A 20,905-nucleotide genomic window follows, 5' to 3' on the forward strand; every position below is an offset into this window, starting at 1 on the left:
TCCAATGCCGCAGAAGTTCTCAACGAGAAAAAAAATCAGATTCTCGACAATGGAAGAACGGAAAAGTTTGCTGCTCGCCTTGAGAAAAGGAAGAGTATTTGATTTTTTTTAAAAAAGGAAAGGGAAAAACGCAATGAAGTTGTTCTAAAATGATGCTTAATTTATAAAACAGCCGTTGTTTAGTCCTTAGTTTCTTTTAGGTTTCAAGAGTTTGGAAAAAATCTCCACTCACCTTCTGTTTGTCTCCTTGTTCTGTTGATTACAAGGCACATTATTAATGGAAAGTATAAGAGTTTCTTGATGCAATAGTGTTAGGTTCGGTTGTGCTTAACAAAGCTTTTTATAGGGCTGTTTTATTCTTCCAATTCATCGAAAGTACGATAATCGAAAATACTATATCCTTTAGACACACATCTCTTTATTTTGATACTTGCTTTCTTTCATTTGGTCAAGAGCAAATTGAAGTTCCCAAAGATTTCATTGAATCACAATAGAATGAATAAAATATGATTTCACGATTTTTTCAGATTTTTTCAATTTATAATTAATCACACAAATTGTTTCATTATAGTAGACATAAAATGGATTATAATCGTAGAGGTTTTCGGTAAAAGCAAGGTGAGTTTGGAAAAAGGGCGTTTAATTTTGCATTGTTTTCTAAAAGAATAAGTTATTTTATTGGTATGCTTTGCCAATTTGACTTCCATTAAAATGAGTGAAACAGTTTGTTTTTAGTCGTTACGTTTGTCTTCCTGTTTCACTCAAATTGTTGTAAATGATGTAAGTTAAAATATTGTTGACATCCCCGAAAAATTTAAGAATTTTGTGAGAAATTTAAAAACGCAGAAAAAAATTTAAGGAAATTCGGGTTTACGGAAAAAGTGCTACAACAGATGAAACTGGTACAGGGGTCACAACAATTTTGGGTTTCACATTGTGGTTATAAAATTTTTCTGTTCATTAAAATCTACTAAAGACTCAACAGGAGTAGTGTGATGGCTGTTTGCTAAATTTGACGAATTCGATTTTTAAGTCGAAATCTAATTCTTAAGAAGTAATCAGCTCTATTTAAGGATTCATTTAGAGTCACAAAAGCAGCGATTGTTTTTTGATGCGTCTTCTTTTTTGCTTGTATTTCTTGACAGGAAGTAGATATTCCGGTCACTATTAAACGTTTCAGTCATCAAATATTTAAAAACCTCGATGAAGTTTTGGATCACATTAGGATTATGTTCAGCTAGGTCTCAAAGCAAGCAAAAGGTTTTACATTAACAGCTGGCTGTACAGGAAATAAACAAACGATACGCAAAATGTACTTTTAATAGTACCTCAGAGTTAACATCAGTGAAAAAGCCGGTTTTAATCCAACAACTGAATAATCTGTTGAATTATTTATTTTGTTTTCATTCTTCGAATCGTTTTCTTTTCATCTAGTTAACACAACGAATTTTTCATGATCAAAATGTTTAAGAACAATAGAGTTCATTTTTCCTTATATTTGGCAGATTGGCCGAATGAAAATAATTGGGCAATTCCATCTTTTAAAACAATTGTTTGACAAATTTTTCACTTGCTTATCATGATTCTTTTTAGAATTAAATGCTTTATCATTGTTTTCTTTTATTTTTCGTGGGATTTAACTTTCTCTTCAGGTAAAACCTGCTAAATTTGATATACAAAAACTTACCTGAAATTAACTGTTTAACAAATGCTCTTCAAAGATTGGAAACTTTCCCAAGCTTACCTCACAATGTAATATGCCTTCTTTACGTGGTGAACATCCGAAAAATCGAACATCCATTTGACTTTATTGGGATTTTTTCGAGGCCCACGTTTTAAGATTGGAGTTGTTAGCGTGCGCGAAAACAAGAGACGCTGCTAATTCTATTCAAAAATTTCCTAATAATACTCCTCTCAAATATTTAATAATATTTAACAATAAAATTCAGCAAAGTTAAAAATCAAATTGACTGGTTCCCACAAAGCCAAACTTTAAAGAAATATGTCTTTTTGGCCATTGTCAGCGTAATGACGTAATGTTCAGAGAAAAAGGAACTTAAAATGATTGGTTTTTCGCCAGACCGAAGCCGCAAATTTTATTTGCACGGTAGAAAAAATGAAATAGTTCCATATATCTACTCTTGAAAGGCAGATTTTAGTCGCACAACTTTACAATATTTTCATTATCAACTCAGAGTTTTCTTATTACTAATAAATTTCTAAAGTATGCAGATGATACTGATAGTTTTTTATGAACCTAATACTTCTTCGTTAACTTCTGTGTATGGCTTTTTTGTTGTTGTGCCACTTAGTCTCGAAAAATAATTATATATTAATAGCTCTCTAATAACTCTAAGTTCATTTTATTAGACAGTTTTATTTAATATCAAACGACTTTAACGAGACTTGCTTTCAAAATATTTCTGTACTTTTTTTGAACTTAATTCTTTTGCAAAGTTTTTTGCAGGTTTTTACTTGTCTCAAACAATGAAAGCCATTTTCTACTGCTTTAGGTTGCTCATTGGATTTCTGGCAGTTATCTGGACCTGAATCCAGCACTTTTAAAGACATTTACAACAATTGTCTTCACAGGAGATTTCTTAACTTTGTGAGCTTCGCCCCCTTTGTCGCCGTTTTCCATCTGCTCTACCCTTTAGTCTTGTAATGGAGAGATCTCAAATGATCTATTATGAAGCTATGAGTTTACCTTGTGAGTTTTGACAAAATCTTTAAAAAAAATCATAATGTTTAGATCAGTTTTTAAAACAAAGTGGTAGTTTTGTTTGCCTTGGCAGTTGTTTTTGTTGTTATATCACTTGGGCTGCAACTTTTTCAGGCCTCATAAGTCTGCACATCACCCAAACAACGAGAATTCTTCATCATTCAAAGCATAATGGAGTTTACTCGATGATTACAAAATTATCGCTACTGGGATTTTGATTAACTATTTCAATTTAAATCAACCTAATTCTTTTCAAAAATTTTTTTAAAAAACATTTGGATTTTACCAAATACTGATGAATCTATTGGTCTAATTAGCTTTGGCTCCATAAGTTTTTACAAAACATACAGAATTTTAGTTCAGTTAGATGAGTTAGGACGACATTTGGACCGTATAACTTCGAGAACCCTATTTTTCAATAAATTAAAAGAAAAAGATTATTGTTATGTTAACTTATATAAGACTTTCCCTATATTCGTTTATTTTGTCTATGTAATGGTAAATGATTTGTCTTTTTTAATCAAAATTTGCTCATCGATTAAGTTTTTCAGTTCTCTTAACTATAGCTCAAACGAATTTGCCTATGTTTTTTTACTTCGCCAATTAGATATTTTTCCGCTTAATCTTTTTAAATCTTTTTTGACTTCTTGTTTGGGATCATTTTGACAGCTCTAGAAAATTTTTAGTCTTCGCTCATTTTGTCTAAAGTGCTTTCAAGCAGTATTTGCTCAGCAAACCAACCTAAGATGAACAGAAATGATGATGAAAAACGATCAAAAATGAAAACGTGATTCCATTTGCCTGGAAAAATCATTGAAGTGTTGAACCTAAATATTTTTTGACTTTCAAAAGCTTCGCGCTATTTTTTTGAAGAGCAACGCATAACAAGTGACTTTATCCAATTCCATGTGACTTTTCATTTTTTCTAACTTTGTGTCTTCTTTGCATTAGGATATTAATATTCTTATGTTTAAAAAGTTTTGGTCAAAAATAGATTGTTGGTGCAGGGACTTTCTATGCACCGACTAACACTAGGAAAACCCCCTTTATATTTGTAACAAGTAGTTCTGCGTCCAATTTTATTACTTTGTTAAAATGAATTTGATTGATTTGTTTTTGTTTAACTAACGCGTTGAATCATTATCTTTAAAATGTTTGATTTTTTTTTCGTTCGGGAACTCATTCTTCTAAGATTGTCTGGGACAAAACACAAAAAAACAATCATCCCAGATCATTAGGTTGATATTAATTTGTACAGAAATGTTGAAGCTGTTCTCCAATTGGAGTCACCAAATGAGGAGATAGACAGGACGTAGTCTGATTGAGTTTGTGGTTGAAACTCTCTCTGGTACTCCTACTGAGAAGAGATGTGGAATGGAGTGTAAAATGAGAGGATGGTGCAAGTCATTCAATCACAACCAAGATTGGGCAACATGTGAACTATTCATGACAGACTACAGACTGCTGGAGATACCGAGAGGTTAGATAAATGTTCCATAAAAATCAAGTGTGTTAGTTTTCCGTATAGTTCGATTTTGTTTCGATAATTATGCTGTTTTAAACAAACTCTGTTTGAAAATCGGTGCAAAAATAATTCGTGAAACAGATTATTCCAGTCATGCACTAAGGTTGCTAAATGATTTTAGCTGTTTTTACGGGGCAAATGTTTTTAGGGAACCGGCTCTACTGACTCCGTAGATCACAAGAGGCGAGAGATATTTTTAACAGCCAAGCTTATCTAATTTTTTTTCCACATTTTCTGTTAACTGTAAGCATTAATAAGTATGTTTCAACTATCGTACCCATCCGTACCCAATATTTTTACTGAATTGTGATTTCAAATGTTTTCTCCATATAAATTTTGACAAAACTTTTTACAGAATGCCAAAAAGTAAAAACTGCTGGAACAAACTTGTGGAAAAGGTTCATTAGAACTGCCTACAACAACGTGTTGCGTAAATAAAGTGTACCAGAACTCAAATAAACAAAAATGTTAAACAACAACAGCATTCAGATCCTTTATGGTTATTTGAAAAGTCAGTTTGAGCTCCAAACACTCTGCACTAAAAATTCAATTGCTGTCAAACACTATACCAAAAAATTGCACGAAGTTGTAAGAAGCAAAAAAATTACAATAATTTTTTAAAGATATCGGATATTTTTGGAAACGATAGCGTCATAAAATTCTTAAAAAGTGTTTTAATTGTAGCCATCAATTTTGTGTAGTTAGTCTAATTTCAGGGTTCAATTATCATTAGACAATCAAAATAACAGAATCCAAAAAAAGTCAAAAGCAATCGAATCATTCAAAATGTTTACAGTCAATTTTCACAGCGCAGCTTTAGCAAAAAGAAAAATCAGTCGAATTCCAAGTGATTATATTCCCAAAAAATCATAAACATAGCTTAGTGTTTATTTGTATTTTTTCAATCAAATTAGAAAAATCATGCTGCCTAGCTTTGAGTAGACAGATTGCTTTCAAGTTTTCATGTTCAAATACCCAGCAAATCAAACATTTTAAACTTATATTCCTTCCATGGAAAGTGTTCACCAAGCGAATGAAAATCAGGTGCCAAATGCATTTAAAAAATTTTTTTTACAAGCGGCGGAAAAGATGTGCAGTGTTTCAGATTGTTAGAATTTCAATCAAACTATGATCTTAAACATAGTTATTGATATTAGAACGAAAGTTTAGCTGACCATTTTAATAAATAAGAGCAAACTGACTCAAATCACAAAACTTATTTAAATGAGTTGTCAAAAATGCAGCTTGGAATCAATAATCGGTTCAAACTAACAAATCTAGATAATTACTATTAGAGAAAGGTTATTTAGTTTAAGATTTCCCAACATCAACTGAATGAATATGATACCACTGGAAATGTTAACGAAGTCTTGAAATAAATTCAACGCATACTGTTTATGGTATTCCTTGCGAATTATCTCTAACAAATCTGCAGAAGCAAACCTTGGTTAACCCTGGCGACCCCCACTGTAAATTATGAAGCTAAGATAAGTGTTGTATCTTGACTTTCTCGCACTGATATATATATATATATATATATATATATATATATATATAAAAAAATTATATACATATGTATATATATATATATATATATATATATATATATATATATATATATATATATATATATATATAGTTAGAGTTGACTTTGGTTTTTTGTCGCCATTTTTGAATCATCATCTTGAAATAGTGATCAAATCTCTCATGTAAACTTTTAAATTATACTGTAAAATATCACTTTTGTTCATCTCTTTTTTTGAGAAACTATTGCTTCGTCATGACTTGTATGTCAATTCAATTTTTTTGTATGATTTTCTTCCAAATAGTTTCCCGGGTTTGAGTTTCAGAGGATTTCAGCGCTGAACAATACATTTCACAAGTAAAAACGAAATACAACTCTGAAGTTTTGCATCTCCTTGATATTTTAGCTTTCCTTATGCGCATTTTGATTATCTGAGGTAATGCAGTTCGCCCAAGCTAAAGTTATCCATTAAAGTCTGAAAAATATCCATACCCCAAAATAATTCTGAGCAGAATACTGCCATACATTTATAGCTTATAACTGATAATTGCTATAGTAGTATACACATTATTGATACATAAGCTAGATTTTAGGTATTTACCACAAAGCCCATATAGCTTAGTGTTTACGACTTGCTACGCGAATTAACTGTTACAGGTACCCACGCTGAAGCTCGAATTGCAATAAATCAAACCTTGTTGGCGGGAGTTAAGCTTAAAATATTATTCTTCATCCAATTAATTTTACTCGAAAATAAAGACTGGCCAATGCAAATTGTTGCATGAACAGAACACTGGCCATCCTATAAAACAGAATGTTTCTAGACTGATTCAGCGCTGATTTGCTCTGCCACCAACCTCCGGGTTATGGTGTGACTTCTCTCAATATTGGTGCAGCAAGTTTTTGAAATAGTTTATGGAAGCTATATTCATAGAAATCATAAGTAACCTGAAGAACAAATAATTGACAATCCTAATGTTGCAAGATATATACAATCGTAATAAACAAACAATCAAACAGAAATTGGGATCAAATTCAGTGATGAAGAGAAAATGTTCTTCCAAAAAATGTTAACGTGGTCATCTCATATAGCGAATGAAATGATTTAAATCGCAGTTTTCCGAAACAAAAGTGTGACGCTAAAATCCGACTCTGTACGCAACTTAAAGCAGCTTGTGAACATGTCGTATCACTTTCAATGACGCCCACTTCACACCTGCAGTGCCTACAGTTTTTCAATGGAATGTGAGTTGTGAATGAAATCAATTCATCTTCTATCTATCTATCTTCGTCTAGGCTTAGGTTAGGGATACTTTCATTCCAAAAACAAACCCACAGAAATTAACGTTCAAATTCGTTTTTGTCATGCTGGCATTCTGTATAACCTGGGCCATATATGTCTTTTAAACTGTTATTTTTGCAAAAACATTTGTTGCAAATTTTAGTGAGCAACATTCAATCAATCGGTTGGCGACATTATAGCAAAGTGGATTTTGTGCGTGGGTGTGTTGGTGAGAGTGCACGTGACTGTGTACAACTGTGGGTGGACACTACCAAGACATCCAATGTGTCTATTACTTGTCAGTGGACATTAGCCGACGGAGAAGAAACTTCCTTCTTAGCCGAACAGGGAAGGAGAGCTTTTGTTTCAATAATAATAAAATCGCGTCCACGTTTAAAACATCCTGAAATTTGGCTCTCTATTAAACACCAAGAATCTTCAATCGGCCACAAAAAAACTGTTACTACTTTTTGGTTGTGATTTTCTGCGATTGGTCAGTTTTTGAAATTTCAGAGATTTCTGTTAATTTTGGTCATTTATTGTAACAGACACAAATAATCAAACAAAACAATTGTTAGTATTTTACATTATTAGAGTATAATAAAAAATTTGCATTCTTCAAAAAAAGTTACAAGCCTCTAAAAGAGATAACATTGAAAAAATGAAGCGATAGAAATCTAAGAGTCAAGGATTGCATTTTTTGGGATTAACAGTAGTTTTTTACACTTCTTTCTTTGAATGTATAAGCATCTACGAGAAACGCCAAGCTCCAGTTGCAACAGGCAGTCCAAAAATGAAAACAGTAGGATATTTTTCCTCAAACATCTTAAAAAAACTGAAGTCATGATAAATGAGTTGTCGCAGGTGCCTTTTACGGCTTAATGGAATAATGGAACAGTAAGCAAAGCTCTCACAATACTTTTTTCATAAGCGAGGAGTTTTTTTCATTATGTGAATATCAACTTAGTTGATTTGATTCTAAAATGCGTGTTTTTATACATACACACACACAAACAGACACACACACACACACACACACACACACACACACACACACACACACACACACACACACACACACACACACACACACACACACACACACACACACACACACAACACACATAAATATATATATATATATATATATATATATATAAATATAATTATATATATATATATATATATATATATATATATATATTATATAATTATATTTTTTTTTATATATATATATATATATATTTATAAAAATAACTAAATAACGCCTGAATTCGTTTTCCAATCAGCGGATAATTTTATCATTGGATGTATAAAAGTGGTTAGCTGTCCATTGGTCCTGAGGATGAAATTGGAAAAATAGACATCAAAACACTAATAAGTGACAGATAGAGTAATCAATCCGTGCAATCAGAATACCTTTAGTTTGGGTGAAACCAGATGGTTATCTGACATGATTGTGGAAAGAAGAAAAATATCAGGAAGCAGTTAGCAAGAGAATGGCTACCTTAAAGTGGTATTGTTAGCATGCAAAGGCTGTCTGACAAGAAATGGCTACAGGATTGGCAACGCTCCAGGATTCTTGTACGTTTTTTTTTGTTTGAGGTCTGCTGTCATTAGTGACGGATTTGAAATTCAGTTATACACAGAAAAGTCCCAAAAAAGAAGTTGCCCAGAAGTAAAGGGAGCAGCTGAGACAAAATTTAGTCAGCTAGTGGTGTTTATATCACTTAAAAAAACTCATAAACAATCTGAGAGCCCAACAGGAAATTGTTTCAATTTATTTTACACTTGCGTGCCACCTTTACGAGAATAATAGTTTTTATGCAAATTTTAATATCTTACATGCACTTATCGCGGCAACTGTTTTAGCTCAAAATGTATGCTGTTACGAGGAAAGAATTATTGCTCTCCACTATGCAAAAATTAAAGCTTTAACGCCCAGATAATAATTTAAGGATATAAAAAGTGTCTATGTCTAACACTTCCGCAGTAAGGTTTTGTGCAAATTTTATCTTCTAGAGTAAGTTACCATGAGTAGATAGCAAATCACCCCCACACTGATTCACTAACTTTGCTTGCCAACAGTTAACTGTTCTTGGTATAAAAAAATAGTTGACAGTCATAATCATTTGAGAGGTTTTTGGCTCAACAAACCTAAACCTTGGATTCTGGCAAAAAATAACCGGTAAGTTGAAAATAGAAAATCCTCTAGTAACAAATTCGTGAGAAAAAAGTTGTTATTCAAATTACATGCTACTAGCAGGTTTCTTCTGTATCAGAGTGCTTTAATAGCAACTCAATTTTGGTAAATCTGACTCAATTTAATGCAGCATTTTGTTTCTACATAGAGTTCAATTGAAGTCTGGGCTAGGAATAATTAAAACCATTAAAAAACTCACTGTATTTCTCCACAGGTTTTCAATGTGGTTCAAGAAATTGATAAAGGTTCGACAAGGAACGAGATAAAGTTTCAGAATCTTAAATACAATCTGTTTTCAGAACCGATATCAGTTTAATTTAGGTTTAGCAAAAATACGCTATAAGGATGTTTGCTTTAACACTCAAGACCAACACTGTCTTAGAACCGTTGTGTATGTCAGTTTAAATTAATCACAGTTTGGAGTTTCAACCGATTCGTACTAATTTTTTTAGCCCAATCCATATCGTAGTCCCGTGCTGTACAAAACATTTTTTGTCTTCGGTTGATCACCGTTTAGAGATAAAGATCGAATGTGAACAAGCCTGAATCAAAAACACCAACAATTTTGGTAATAATGCTGAGAATTTTTTTTGTTGACTTTTATCGATTTTTGGATTCAAATAACTCCGTTAATCACAACCTAACAGTGAAGAACCTGGTACCAAATGATTGATACGGAGTTTGCTAATTGATGTATGTGTAGACATTGTGGTGCGATCGAATCATGCGTAGCAGCTGGACTAGCTAGAAGTGCTTGCCAATGACAAAAAAATTGTAACCCGCAGATTGTTCAATGGTATCAAGTACGTTTATATTAACTTTTTTGATTTAGGTTTTGTGATTTCATTAGAGAAACAATGATTTTGTTTATCGACTAGCGTAACATTACCTTAGTTGATAGCGAATCACCCGCAAACACTGATTCCTCAGCGTTGCTAGTCAACACGATAAATTCTTGAAGTATTAAAAAAAATGACAATCAAAAAATTTATTGAGAGCATATGGTTCAATGGGCTTTGAAATTAAAAAAATTGACCTATTGTAAAAAAAATCGTAACTCAAAAATCTGTTACTAAAAATTGATGAGAAATAAATTTAATGGTTTTCATTCGAATTACCCTTTTCTAGCAAATTTTTCTAGTAGCTGAGTGATTATAGCGGATTTCACTTTTCAGATAAGGTTTGAGTGTAAGTAGTATAGTAATCTGCCATGTTACTGGAGGGGGGGGGTCCGGACCCCCCCCCCCCCTACAAGAACTCTCACCACCGAAAAACTGATTTTCTCTTAGTGAAAGCAAGTTTTTTGGTTAAGTTTCGCCAGCCTGAGAGAAGTCCTTGGGTTAAGTTGACTGGCAAAACTTAACCAAAAAACTTGCTTTCACTAAGAGAAAATCAGTTTTTCGGTGGTGAGAGTTCTTGTAGGGGGGGGGTGTCCGGACCCCCGCCCTCCAGTAACATGGCAGACACCGGCTGCTCCAATGTGTATTTCAGAAGAAAGAATGCGTAGTACGGAGTGCTTAGACTATGGTTATAGCCTGTTGTAGTAACTCTAATTTTTTTTATCTTTGAGACCATGAGAGGCATACTTGAAAAACTTTGCAAAAATTTGAAAATTTTTTGAAAATTGTTTTGGAGTCCAAAAATGGTCTGAAATGGACTTTGCGCTATAAAAGAGCACTCAAAGGTGATTTTTTGTTGACTTCACTTTTTTTCACCTATGAAGTATGGGGGTCGAAACATACAAAAATTTCAAAAATTTTTTCGAAAATATTTCAAAGTTTTTCAAAGTCCTAAAATGGTCTGAAATGGATTTTGCGCTATGAAAGAGCACTCAAAAGTGATTTTTGTGGACTTCATTTTGTTCAACCAAGTAGAACCAAATAACTCAGTTTCTGAAACAGTCTGAAATAAGTCAAAGAGCAGTCAGAAGCAGTTTTTGTTGACAATACTTTTGCAAATGTACAGTACGATGTGGAAAACTTGTCTTTATTTTTTTTATATACATGTGTAACTATGTATGTTTCCATCAAAACAAGTCCGTATATTTGCTTGCATGTGTTCAAAAATGTAATTTTTATCTCTTAATGAATATATGAAAGAAAGGAAAGGATGAAAAATTTATGTATAAAATCTTGCGTATTCATGTATATAATAATGAAAGTATTTATGAAAGTGTATATTTGTTTAAAAAAAAGTATAACTGTGCTTAAATTAGTAATATGTTTGCATGACTATAAGCTGAATTGTATGTTTGTGTGAAGAAATTGTAATTGTGTGTATATGTTAAGACGTTCTTGGTTTTATGTGTGTATGTTTTTTCTATATGTACACAGTGGAATGTATGTATATATGTCTGAATGTGTTTATGTATTTATGTATTTATATACTTGCAAGTCAGACAAGAGAGAGAAGGAGATAAATCCCTGGAGGGCAATTCAAATGCCTAGAAGAATGTTGTTACTTGTCTCCACGATCCAATAATATTATATTTTGCAAACAGATTTTGACCTTCAGCGTTGCTAAACGCTGTCCTTTAAACATTGGCAAGCAAAATGTCACAACCGAAGACGACAACAATTTTTTGATATTCTGAGCATGTTTTTTTTGAAAATTGATATTTCGACACCTATCTAGCTACCATATTTAAAACTATCAAGGTTTTTTAGAGAAAAAAATTAAATTTGTGCTCTTTGTCTTTTAATACTTGGCAAGAAAATGATAAAGTGTTGGAACACAGAAGACAAAAACAACTTTTTGATGTTTTGAGCATGCTTTTTTGAAAACAGATTTTTCTACACTTATTCAGCTACACGTCTAGGAATGAGCAAGATTCTTTACATGAAAAATAAATATCGGATGAATTGTTGAGAGATAAACAATAAATTGAGCTAAAAAGAAAGAATAAACTCTGTAAAAACCGAAAATGTTGGTGGAAAACTATGATATGCAGGAGCAGCTGAACTTTTTAGTTAATTAAAGTAGAATGATAGGAATTAATCAAGAGCTTGAATCAGACAAAAAGTGTAATGATGTACAAGAAGAGTACTTTGTAGTGGAACTGAAAAAAGCGCTAAAATTAGGCGCTGAAAAAAGCGTTAAAAGTTAATTAGTCACTTTATCAAGTAAGCAAGAACAAACACAAACTATGGATCCGTGGGTGGTTGATAGAAACAGCTTAAAAAATGTATAGGTTTTGTTTGCTTATTGGTAATAGCAATAATGGATACTGCGTGCTGGGACTGAAATATTAAATAACAGCGAAACGCATCGTCAGTAAATGCTTCCGATAAATTCAACCATTGAACACTGCAAGTAAGGTACCAAAGCAACTCATGAAATCAGAAATCAAAAAACGTTCATAATAGTGTCTTCTTGGATAAAATTTGCTGCTTTCAGTAAGCCTGTGTTAAAACTTTGGATTACTTATTGTTTTGTCCACGTTTTAAAATGAGATTATCGTAACGATATTTCATAGAGCATCGAAAGAGGTAAATCCAAAGGAATCTAAAATTAAAAGGAGCAGAGTCTTTATAACATATAAATGGGCTGAGCAGTCTGGCGAACATATTGCAATTTAATACAACACTACTGCTACCTACTACTGCTACTGCCTACTACTACTAACTGCACCTACTATCTACAATTAGTACCTACTACTACTGCTACATACTAGAACTACCTACATCTTCTTTTAGATACTATTACTAACTACTACCACTACTTATTGGTTCTAAGTTAAACTAGTACCTACTACTACTTCCTTTTAATACCCTCAAATATTACCTATTGTTTAATAACTATCTACAACAAAGTGTGTCTGTTTTTCTAAAAAATGAAAACAATTCGTATCTCCAGAGACTCGTTGAGAATAAACAACAAAAGCTCTTATCTATCTCAATGTAATATGCCCTGACTGACACAGACCGATAGAATTTACCCCGCCAATATTTACAACAAATCATTAAGTGTTTGAAGTTTTTTCAAAGTTATAAAAAACGCTGAAGCTTTGTCGTATACATTAACCCAGTAATTTTCAACTCAATGTCAATTTGTTGAGTAACAATAAAAAAATCCATGGTATGATATATCAGGTTGTTATTTATTTAATTAAATCAAGGTAGTTTTATTGCTATGTTGTTTTATTGAAAAGCAAAATTTGTACACTTTTTTTCACTTATGAGGGATCAGTCATAAGCTTAAGTCTTTTGTTCAAATGCTGTTTTTTTTTGTTAATTTAATGTTTGACGTCTGATTCCAATTGCGATTAATTGATAGATATCAAACGCAAACTTTCTAAAATTTCTAATTTGAAGGATTGTATAGCGTAAAGATTGACTGGTTCACAATTGCTTTGCACTGTGTCTATTTATAATATCAACTTTATAGAATATTGCTTGCTTCAAAAACACCATAGTGTGAACCTTAGTAGAAACAAACAGTTTACAGGGTGTCTACATAAACCAAAAAACTGAGGTTTTACGCTATACAGTTGTTTTCGTATGTTTATTCATTGTCACCTGTTGTTTCAGTTGTCAGGTAATACACAACTTTTTCTGAATCTTTATGTTATAAAATTTGTAAGACTGAAAACTGCTGGGATAGCTTGCCTGAAGGACATGTGTTAGTTGAGTTTCATATTAACCTTAGCTTCGGCTCAGAAAGTGTTCACAGCTAAGACTGTAATTGTGAACCTGCTAGTCATCAAAAGTTTAGCGCTACATAATTTTGCATCTATTGTTACATTAACTTCTTCCTTTTTTATTGAACTTCATTTGGCCATTCTTTATCTGATGAAAATTAAAATTAAATCAACCTCAGGAAAAGTTTCTCAACATAATTAAGTGAAACAGTCATGTTGAAATTGAGAGTTGAAACAAAAACCTTAAATTTGGGTGTTTAGGGGAACAAATTTTGTTTGTTTTCAATGTCTGCTTACACTCAATGGGCACCAATTGGTTCCAGAGAAGTATTTTTTGCGGAATTTGAAACAAAATTCTTCTTTATTAGTGTTCAAAACTCAAAAACCGGAGACGGTATGGCTTTGGATAAGCAAGTATAATAAAATTGTGAAACATGGCCGATCACATTACCAAATTTTGAACCATTGAGTTCGAATTCGAGTTTGTGATCTAAAAATAGTATTCAAGGATAACTTGACTTTTTAAATAAAAAAAGACTTCTTTTTTAGTATTCAAAACTCAACAAACGGAGGCGGTATGGATTTCGATAAGCAAGTAAAATAAAATGGTGATGCTTGGTCAATCGTTCTACTTAAAAATGGAAGTTTTGGGTTTGTGTCTGAATTTCTGATCTAAAAACACTATTCAAGGATAATTGACTTTGAGAAAAGAGTAATTTTAGTACTAAAAACACAATAATCGGTGACCGTGTAACTTGGAAATACCAAACATAATGAAATATGATAACTTGGCCTTTCGCTCTATTTAAAATTCAAAGTTTGAGTTTGAGTTTGAGTTTGTGATCTAAAATTAGTATTCAAGCGATAATTACGTCATAATAGTTGTTGTCTATAAATTGCGAACGCAAAACAATTGAAACACGTTCTCCCATTCTATTTAAACTAAAGCTATATATGTGTCAAAAAAGCGAAGGAGACCTTCTGCTTTTACTAAGCTTTTTGATATAGTTTACTACATTATATAGACTATATTCACATGGTCTGTTATGTAATCGTTACTGCAAGAGTACTACAAGCATTCCTGAAGACTATAAATTTGCATTTTTCAGTAGAAAAGAACAGAAAAAACTCATGATTCTCCGAAATCAGCAGTGTTGACATATTTTCCCAGTAATTCTTGAAAAGAGCGGTCAGTGCAACTTCTTAAATTATTAATTTTCTCTGAAGAATGTTCGGCTAATAAACTTAAAATATTGCAAAATAAGTAATATGGAGATATTTTAAGTCATGACCACATTAGGTAACAGTTAACACAACTAACTGTGATTTTTTCCTACCATAAAAACCGTCAACACAGACAGTAGAAACCAGCTTAGGCGCTTTGATGCCATCGTCAAACTGACAAGTACATTTCTGCATTGCTTTGGTCAATTTGGAAAAGGTTCCAGTGTTAAAACCCTGCTATCCATAGTACATTAAGTTCAAAGTTTAAATTATTCAAAATTTTTTGGAAATCATTGTTAAATTTTTCAATGTGTTAATAAGTATTCTTGACTTTATGTACCTCCATCGTTTTGATGGTATCTTTCCGAAAGGGTTTTTAGGTTTTCAAACGTTTGTTTGTTATGGATCCTATGAAAAGTCGATTTGAGTTCTTTCAACTGAGTCAAAGACAAAAAAACTGTCAAAAAACAAATCCTGATTATAGAGGCAATTAGGCTAATTTGATTTTCAGTTTTTTTAATGCAATATTTTAATTTTCTCTGAGCATAAACAATGTGAGAAATATGTAAAACTGTCTATTAGAAAAAAGTTCCTGGTGGAATTTCATTACTATGTGTTTTGCCAAATGCCACTATTGTCAATAAATACCTTTGTAGTTTAACATGACTTCTATCTTCATGAAAATTTGTAACCTCTATAACAATAAAAGGTGGAATCATTATTCAAAATTTGTTACGAGTAATCATATAGCAAAACCTTAATCTTCAAAAAAGCTTTACTGATCTGCAATTTACGCTACGAATCAGCGGCCTCACAGGTAGTATGTAAACATTTTTTTTTCCCGGCGCTCAAAAAAAGAAACCCCTAATGGAACTGCAAAATTAACAAAGGTAAAAAAAATCGTTTTCCACGTTGAATTTTTTCTTTATATGAAAGACTTAAAGTAAAACAATGCTTAGCTCACATAAAAAAAAAGTTTAGATTATGCAAAACAAAGTTTCATAATACTTCCTTGTCAAAAGAATGTTTCTGAACAAGCTGAATTTTCATTACTACTTTAACGAATTTGTACTTTCAGAACCTCAATGGTTTGCCTGGAGGAAACTCATAAGAGTACTGAAAAGTATTCACTTCTTGCATTTATTGGAAATTTGGTTCTGATACGTTAAATGCTTGCTCTTCTTGATACCATAGCCTTATGGATTAATGAAGTTTTGCGTTCGCGTTAATGAATACTTGGGTTGTAAAATTTCATGAATTACCTAAGTAGCATACTGAAATACTTCATATTGTCACATAGCTTTAAAAGCTACTGAGTGAATTCTGTGAAAACTAAATGTTCCATGACAAACACAAGTTGTTGCACATGTATACAGAAAACATTAGTGCATACTTACGTCTATGCTTCAGGTTGAGCCTTTGAGCAAAACATGTTTGTTATCTACAAAAAACGTGAGCAGAGGGTTTCTTATCGTTCCTCAAAATAAACCACGTCATAACTAAGCAAAATCAGTACTATTGTACAAATAACTCGATATTAAACGTACGACTTAGAACCAGTTCTGTAAAACCTAGAAGCAATTGCAACCGTGAAAGTCAAACAATAATGCCAATAGGTGAATTTAAACGAATTTGATTTGTCCTGTTTATTCATTTGCTTTATTTAAGTTAACGCTATACTGGAGCACACTGTGGGTCGAAATGTATTCCGTAATAAACATTTGCATGCCTATGTACTCAATCTTTTTTATCTCAACGTTTGCTGCAACACAGTAGAGTAAATTCATAAACTCCTTCTTGATCACAGACAAGAGAATACTTAAGCAAACTAATAAAGTGCCTGTAGCCAAAAATATTATGCAAGAATTTTGCAGAGCAGACTGAACTTCTCAAAATATAAGTATTTTTTTCATGAATAATCAAGTGGTCAAGTTGAATTTTTGTTTCAACCGGTGACTTGTAAGAGAGCCGAAGTGAAAGGAGCCGATTTAAAAGAGAGCCGACATTTTATTTAGATTATTAGTTGATAATTTAAGATAATTTTTGTGGCCAATTAAATTGGCCTCTCAAATGAGACTAATAAATTTTTCACCAATCATAACCGAGTATTTGAGAAAATAAAAATTAGTATCTCATAGTATAGACACTGAAAGCGAATTCAAAATTAATTATCTTGAAATCATCGCGGACCATGGCCATGCCTCAGTGGCTCGTGGGACTTGATATGAAACTATCATAACCGAACATGAGACCAATTAACCCACTCAGGTACTTTTCTTAGTATTCAACTAACAATTTATGGTAATTAAAAGCAACTTTTTGATTTCGGCTCAACTTATATTAATACAAGTTTCGGCGTTTTCTAACGTCAGCTCTTTATAACGTCGAATCTCTTGCGCGTATCCGTTTCAACATTTTCAGAACAACAATTTACGGTTTGGGGATCCTACTCTACCACAAATTTCTGACTTTCTACTCCTTTGAACAGGCCGAACACCATTTACTGTTTCTCTGACGTAGATAATGTTGAATCAACAAACTGTAGTTTAAAGAAGTGGTTTTGCAAATACTAAATTTTGGATAATAAGCATACACAATGAAGTTTAATAATGCACAGCATTTCAAAATAACAGGTTATAAATGGAAACAATTCAATACTGAAAACCAACGTCAAGCTGATAAGCTTTAATCAACGAGAATTTTTCAGTTCTAGTGGTTATTGTCACATGAACACCCCACATTTTCATCGAATCTCATTCTTTTTGGAAAATTTCCACTGTGAAGTACACATCCTTAAACTACACGAAAATGGCTCCTCTTTTATAAAGCACTGTTAGACGATGGCTCAGTGCTAAATTTCTGGAAGTTTTCTTCAGTTTTTGAGATTTCTTCAAGAAGACAAGGGAATCGTTCTAATATGGAAGATATCACAGTCTTTCAGTTATCATCGGATGTGGATGATCTAGTATGATCAATTTTATTGTGAATAGTGGTTAGTTTGGTTTCATTTCTGCTTGATTCGGACTTTTTCTACAGATTTCCCAATTCTTCTAAATTAGCGAAGTATTTTTCATGGCTCTTGAAGAGGGGCATACTTTCGAAATCGTAACTGCGCAAATTCCTCTTGATGTCCATGGGAAGTGATCCCATGTCAGAAGTCAAAGGATTGGGTATATGCTGAGAAGTTACTTCAGTTTCCGAAGGGGTTGAGTTGTTGATAAAGTCTATTCTCCTTCGGTTATATTAGGTAATGTAGAAACAAAGTCAACAAATTTTTTGGGTATGAGGCAATGATTGAAGGTAGTCCAGCTTGAAATTGAACTGTCCTTTTTTTGTATAAAGGCAACATTGTTTTCATACCGCGTTCGATAGACAATTGTGCGCTGAAATGAGCCTTCAAATTGTGTCAGGATATGATACATTATAATTTAAAAAACGGCAGTTGAACTTGGGTTTTGGCATACACTAACTGAATGGACTACAAGTCAAGAATGAAAACGCTAAAATGTTGTTTTGAGAAGCAAGTCATTCAGTTAAAAGTAAATTCAAACTTTTGGCTGGTATGTTAGCATTCGTTCTATTAGCCTAATTAGCCCAATAGTTTCCAATGAATACCTATAACATTTCGTGGAGACCTCAGTTGTTAAACCTGTTAGACTAATTTTCATTCGTTTTCATTTGTAAAATGGATTGAAGTTTCTCCTAAGTACCTCGGAAATTGACATTTCAAGGTTTTGATCTGATTGTTAGGCATAAAGCAAAAGAATTGCACTGTGCATGTGAGAAGTTCAGTCTGCTCTGCAAAATTCTTGCATAATGTTTTCAACTAAAGGCACTTTTATTAGTTTGCTTAAGTATTCTCTTGTCTGTGATCAAGAAGGCGTACATGAATGTACTCCTAGTGTGTTGCAGCAAACGTTGAAATAAAAAAGAGTGAGTACATAGGCTTGCAAATTTTTATTACGCAATACATTTCGACCCACAGTGTGTTCCAGTATAGCGTAAACTTATATAATGCAATAGAAGAAACAGGACAAATCAAATTCATATATATTCACCAATTGGCCTTATTGTTTGACTTTCATGGTTGCAATTGCTTCTTGGTTATATAGTAACAGGTTCTAAGTCGTACGTTTAATATCGAGTTATTTGTACAAAAGTACTGATTTTGCTTAGTTATGACGTGGTTTATTTTGAGGAACGATAAGAAACCCTCTGCTCACGTTTTTTGTAGATAACAAACATGTTTTGCTCAATGGCTCAACCTGAAGCATAGACGTAAGTATGCACTAGTGTTTTCTGTATACATGTGCAACAACTTGTGTTTGTCATGGAACATTTAGTTTTCACAGAATTCACTCAGTAGCTTTTAAAGCTATGTGACAATATGAAGTATTTCAGTATGCTACTTAGGTAATTCATGAAATTTCAAAACCCAACTATTCATTAACGCGAACGCAAAACTTCATTAATCCATAAGGCTATGGTATCAAGAAGAGTAAGCATTTAACGTATCAGAACCAAATTTCCAATAAATGCAAGAAGTGAATACTTGTCCGTTCTCTTATGAGTTTCCTCCAGGCAAACCATTGAGATTCTAAAAGTACAAATTCGTTAAAGTAGTAAGGAAAATTCAGCTTGTTCAGAAACATTCGTTTGACAAGGAAGTATTATGAAACTTTGTTTTGCATAATCTAAAATTTTTTTTATGTGAGCTAAGCATTGTTTTACTTTAATTCTTTCATATAAAAAACAAATTCAACGTGGAAAACGTTCTTTTCTTTATTTTCGTTAATTTTGCAGCTCCATTAGGGGTTTCCTTCTTTGAGCGCCACGAAAAAAATGTTTACATACTACCTGTGAGGCCGCTGATTCATAGCGCAAATTGCAGATCAGTAAAGCTTTTTTGAAGATAAAGGTTTTGCTATATGATTAATCGTCGAAAAAATTTTGAATAATGATTCCACCTTTTATTGTTATAGAGGATACAAACTTTCATGAAGATAGAAGTCATGTTAAATTACAAAGGTTTTTATTGACAATAGTGGCATTTGGCAAAACACATAGTAGTAAAATTCCGCCAGGAACTTTTTGTGAGAGACAGTTTTACATATTTCTCACATTGTTTAAGCTCAGAGAAAATTAAAATACTGCATTAAAAAAACTGAAAATCAAATTAGCCTAACTGCCTCTATAATCAGGATTTGTTTTTTGACGGTTGTTTTTTGTCTTTGACTCAGTTGAAAGAACTCAAATCGACTTTTCGTAGGATCCATAACAAACAAACGTTTGAAAACCTAAAAGTCCTTTTGGAAAGATACCAGCAAAACGAGGTACACAAAGTCAAGAATACTTATTAACACATTGAAAAATAAAACAATAATTTCCAAAAAATTTTGAATAATTTAATCTTTGTACTTAATGTACTATGGATAGCAGGGTTTTAACACTGGAACCTTTTCCAAATTGACCAAAAGAATGTAGCAATGTACTTGTCAGTTTGACGATGGCATCAAAGCGCCTAAGCTGGTTTCTACTGTCTGTGTTGACGGTTTTTATGGTAGAAAAAAAATCACAGTTAGTTGTGTTAACTGTTACCTAATGTGGCCATGACTTGAAATATCTCCATATTAGTTATTTTGCAATATTTTAAGTTCATTAGCCGGACATTCTTCAGAGAAAATTAATAATTTAAGAAGTTCAACTTTAAGTTAAGATATTCAACTTGATAACACAACAACTATTATGACGTATTTATCGCCTGAATACTATTTTTTGAGATCAC

At 32.5% G+C, this 20,905-nt stretch overlaps 1 protein-coding gene across 1 annotated transcript in view; it reads left to right on the forward strand.

The window, feature by feature from the left end:
- The first annotated feature begins 3,886 nt into the window (after positions 1-3,886).
- The window catches only part of LOC142342940 (uncharacterized), a 74,900-nt gene continuing 57,881 nt past the window's right edge, over positions 3,887-20,905 (forward strand). The window contains exons 1-2 of the mRNA XM_075394619.1: positions 3,887-4,202; positions 7,218-7,417. Coding sequence (XP_075250734.1) covers positions 4,097-4,202; positions 7,218-7,417 — 306 coding nt within the window. The 5' untranslated portion in view covers positions 3,887-4,096. The remainder of the gene's footprint in view (positions 4,203-7,217; positions 7,418-20,905) is intronic.

Source organism: Convolutriloba macropyga, chromosome 7, assembly GCF_964194025.1.
Source record: "Convolutriloba macropyga chromosome 7, txConMacr16.3, whole genome shotgun sequence".
Lineage (NCBI taxonomy): Eukaryota > Metazoa > Xenacoelomorpha > Acoela > Convolutidae > Convolutriloba > Convolutriloba macropyga.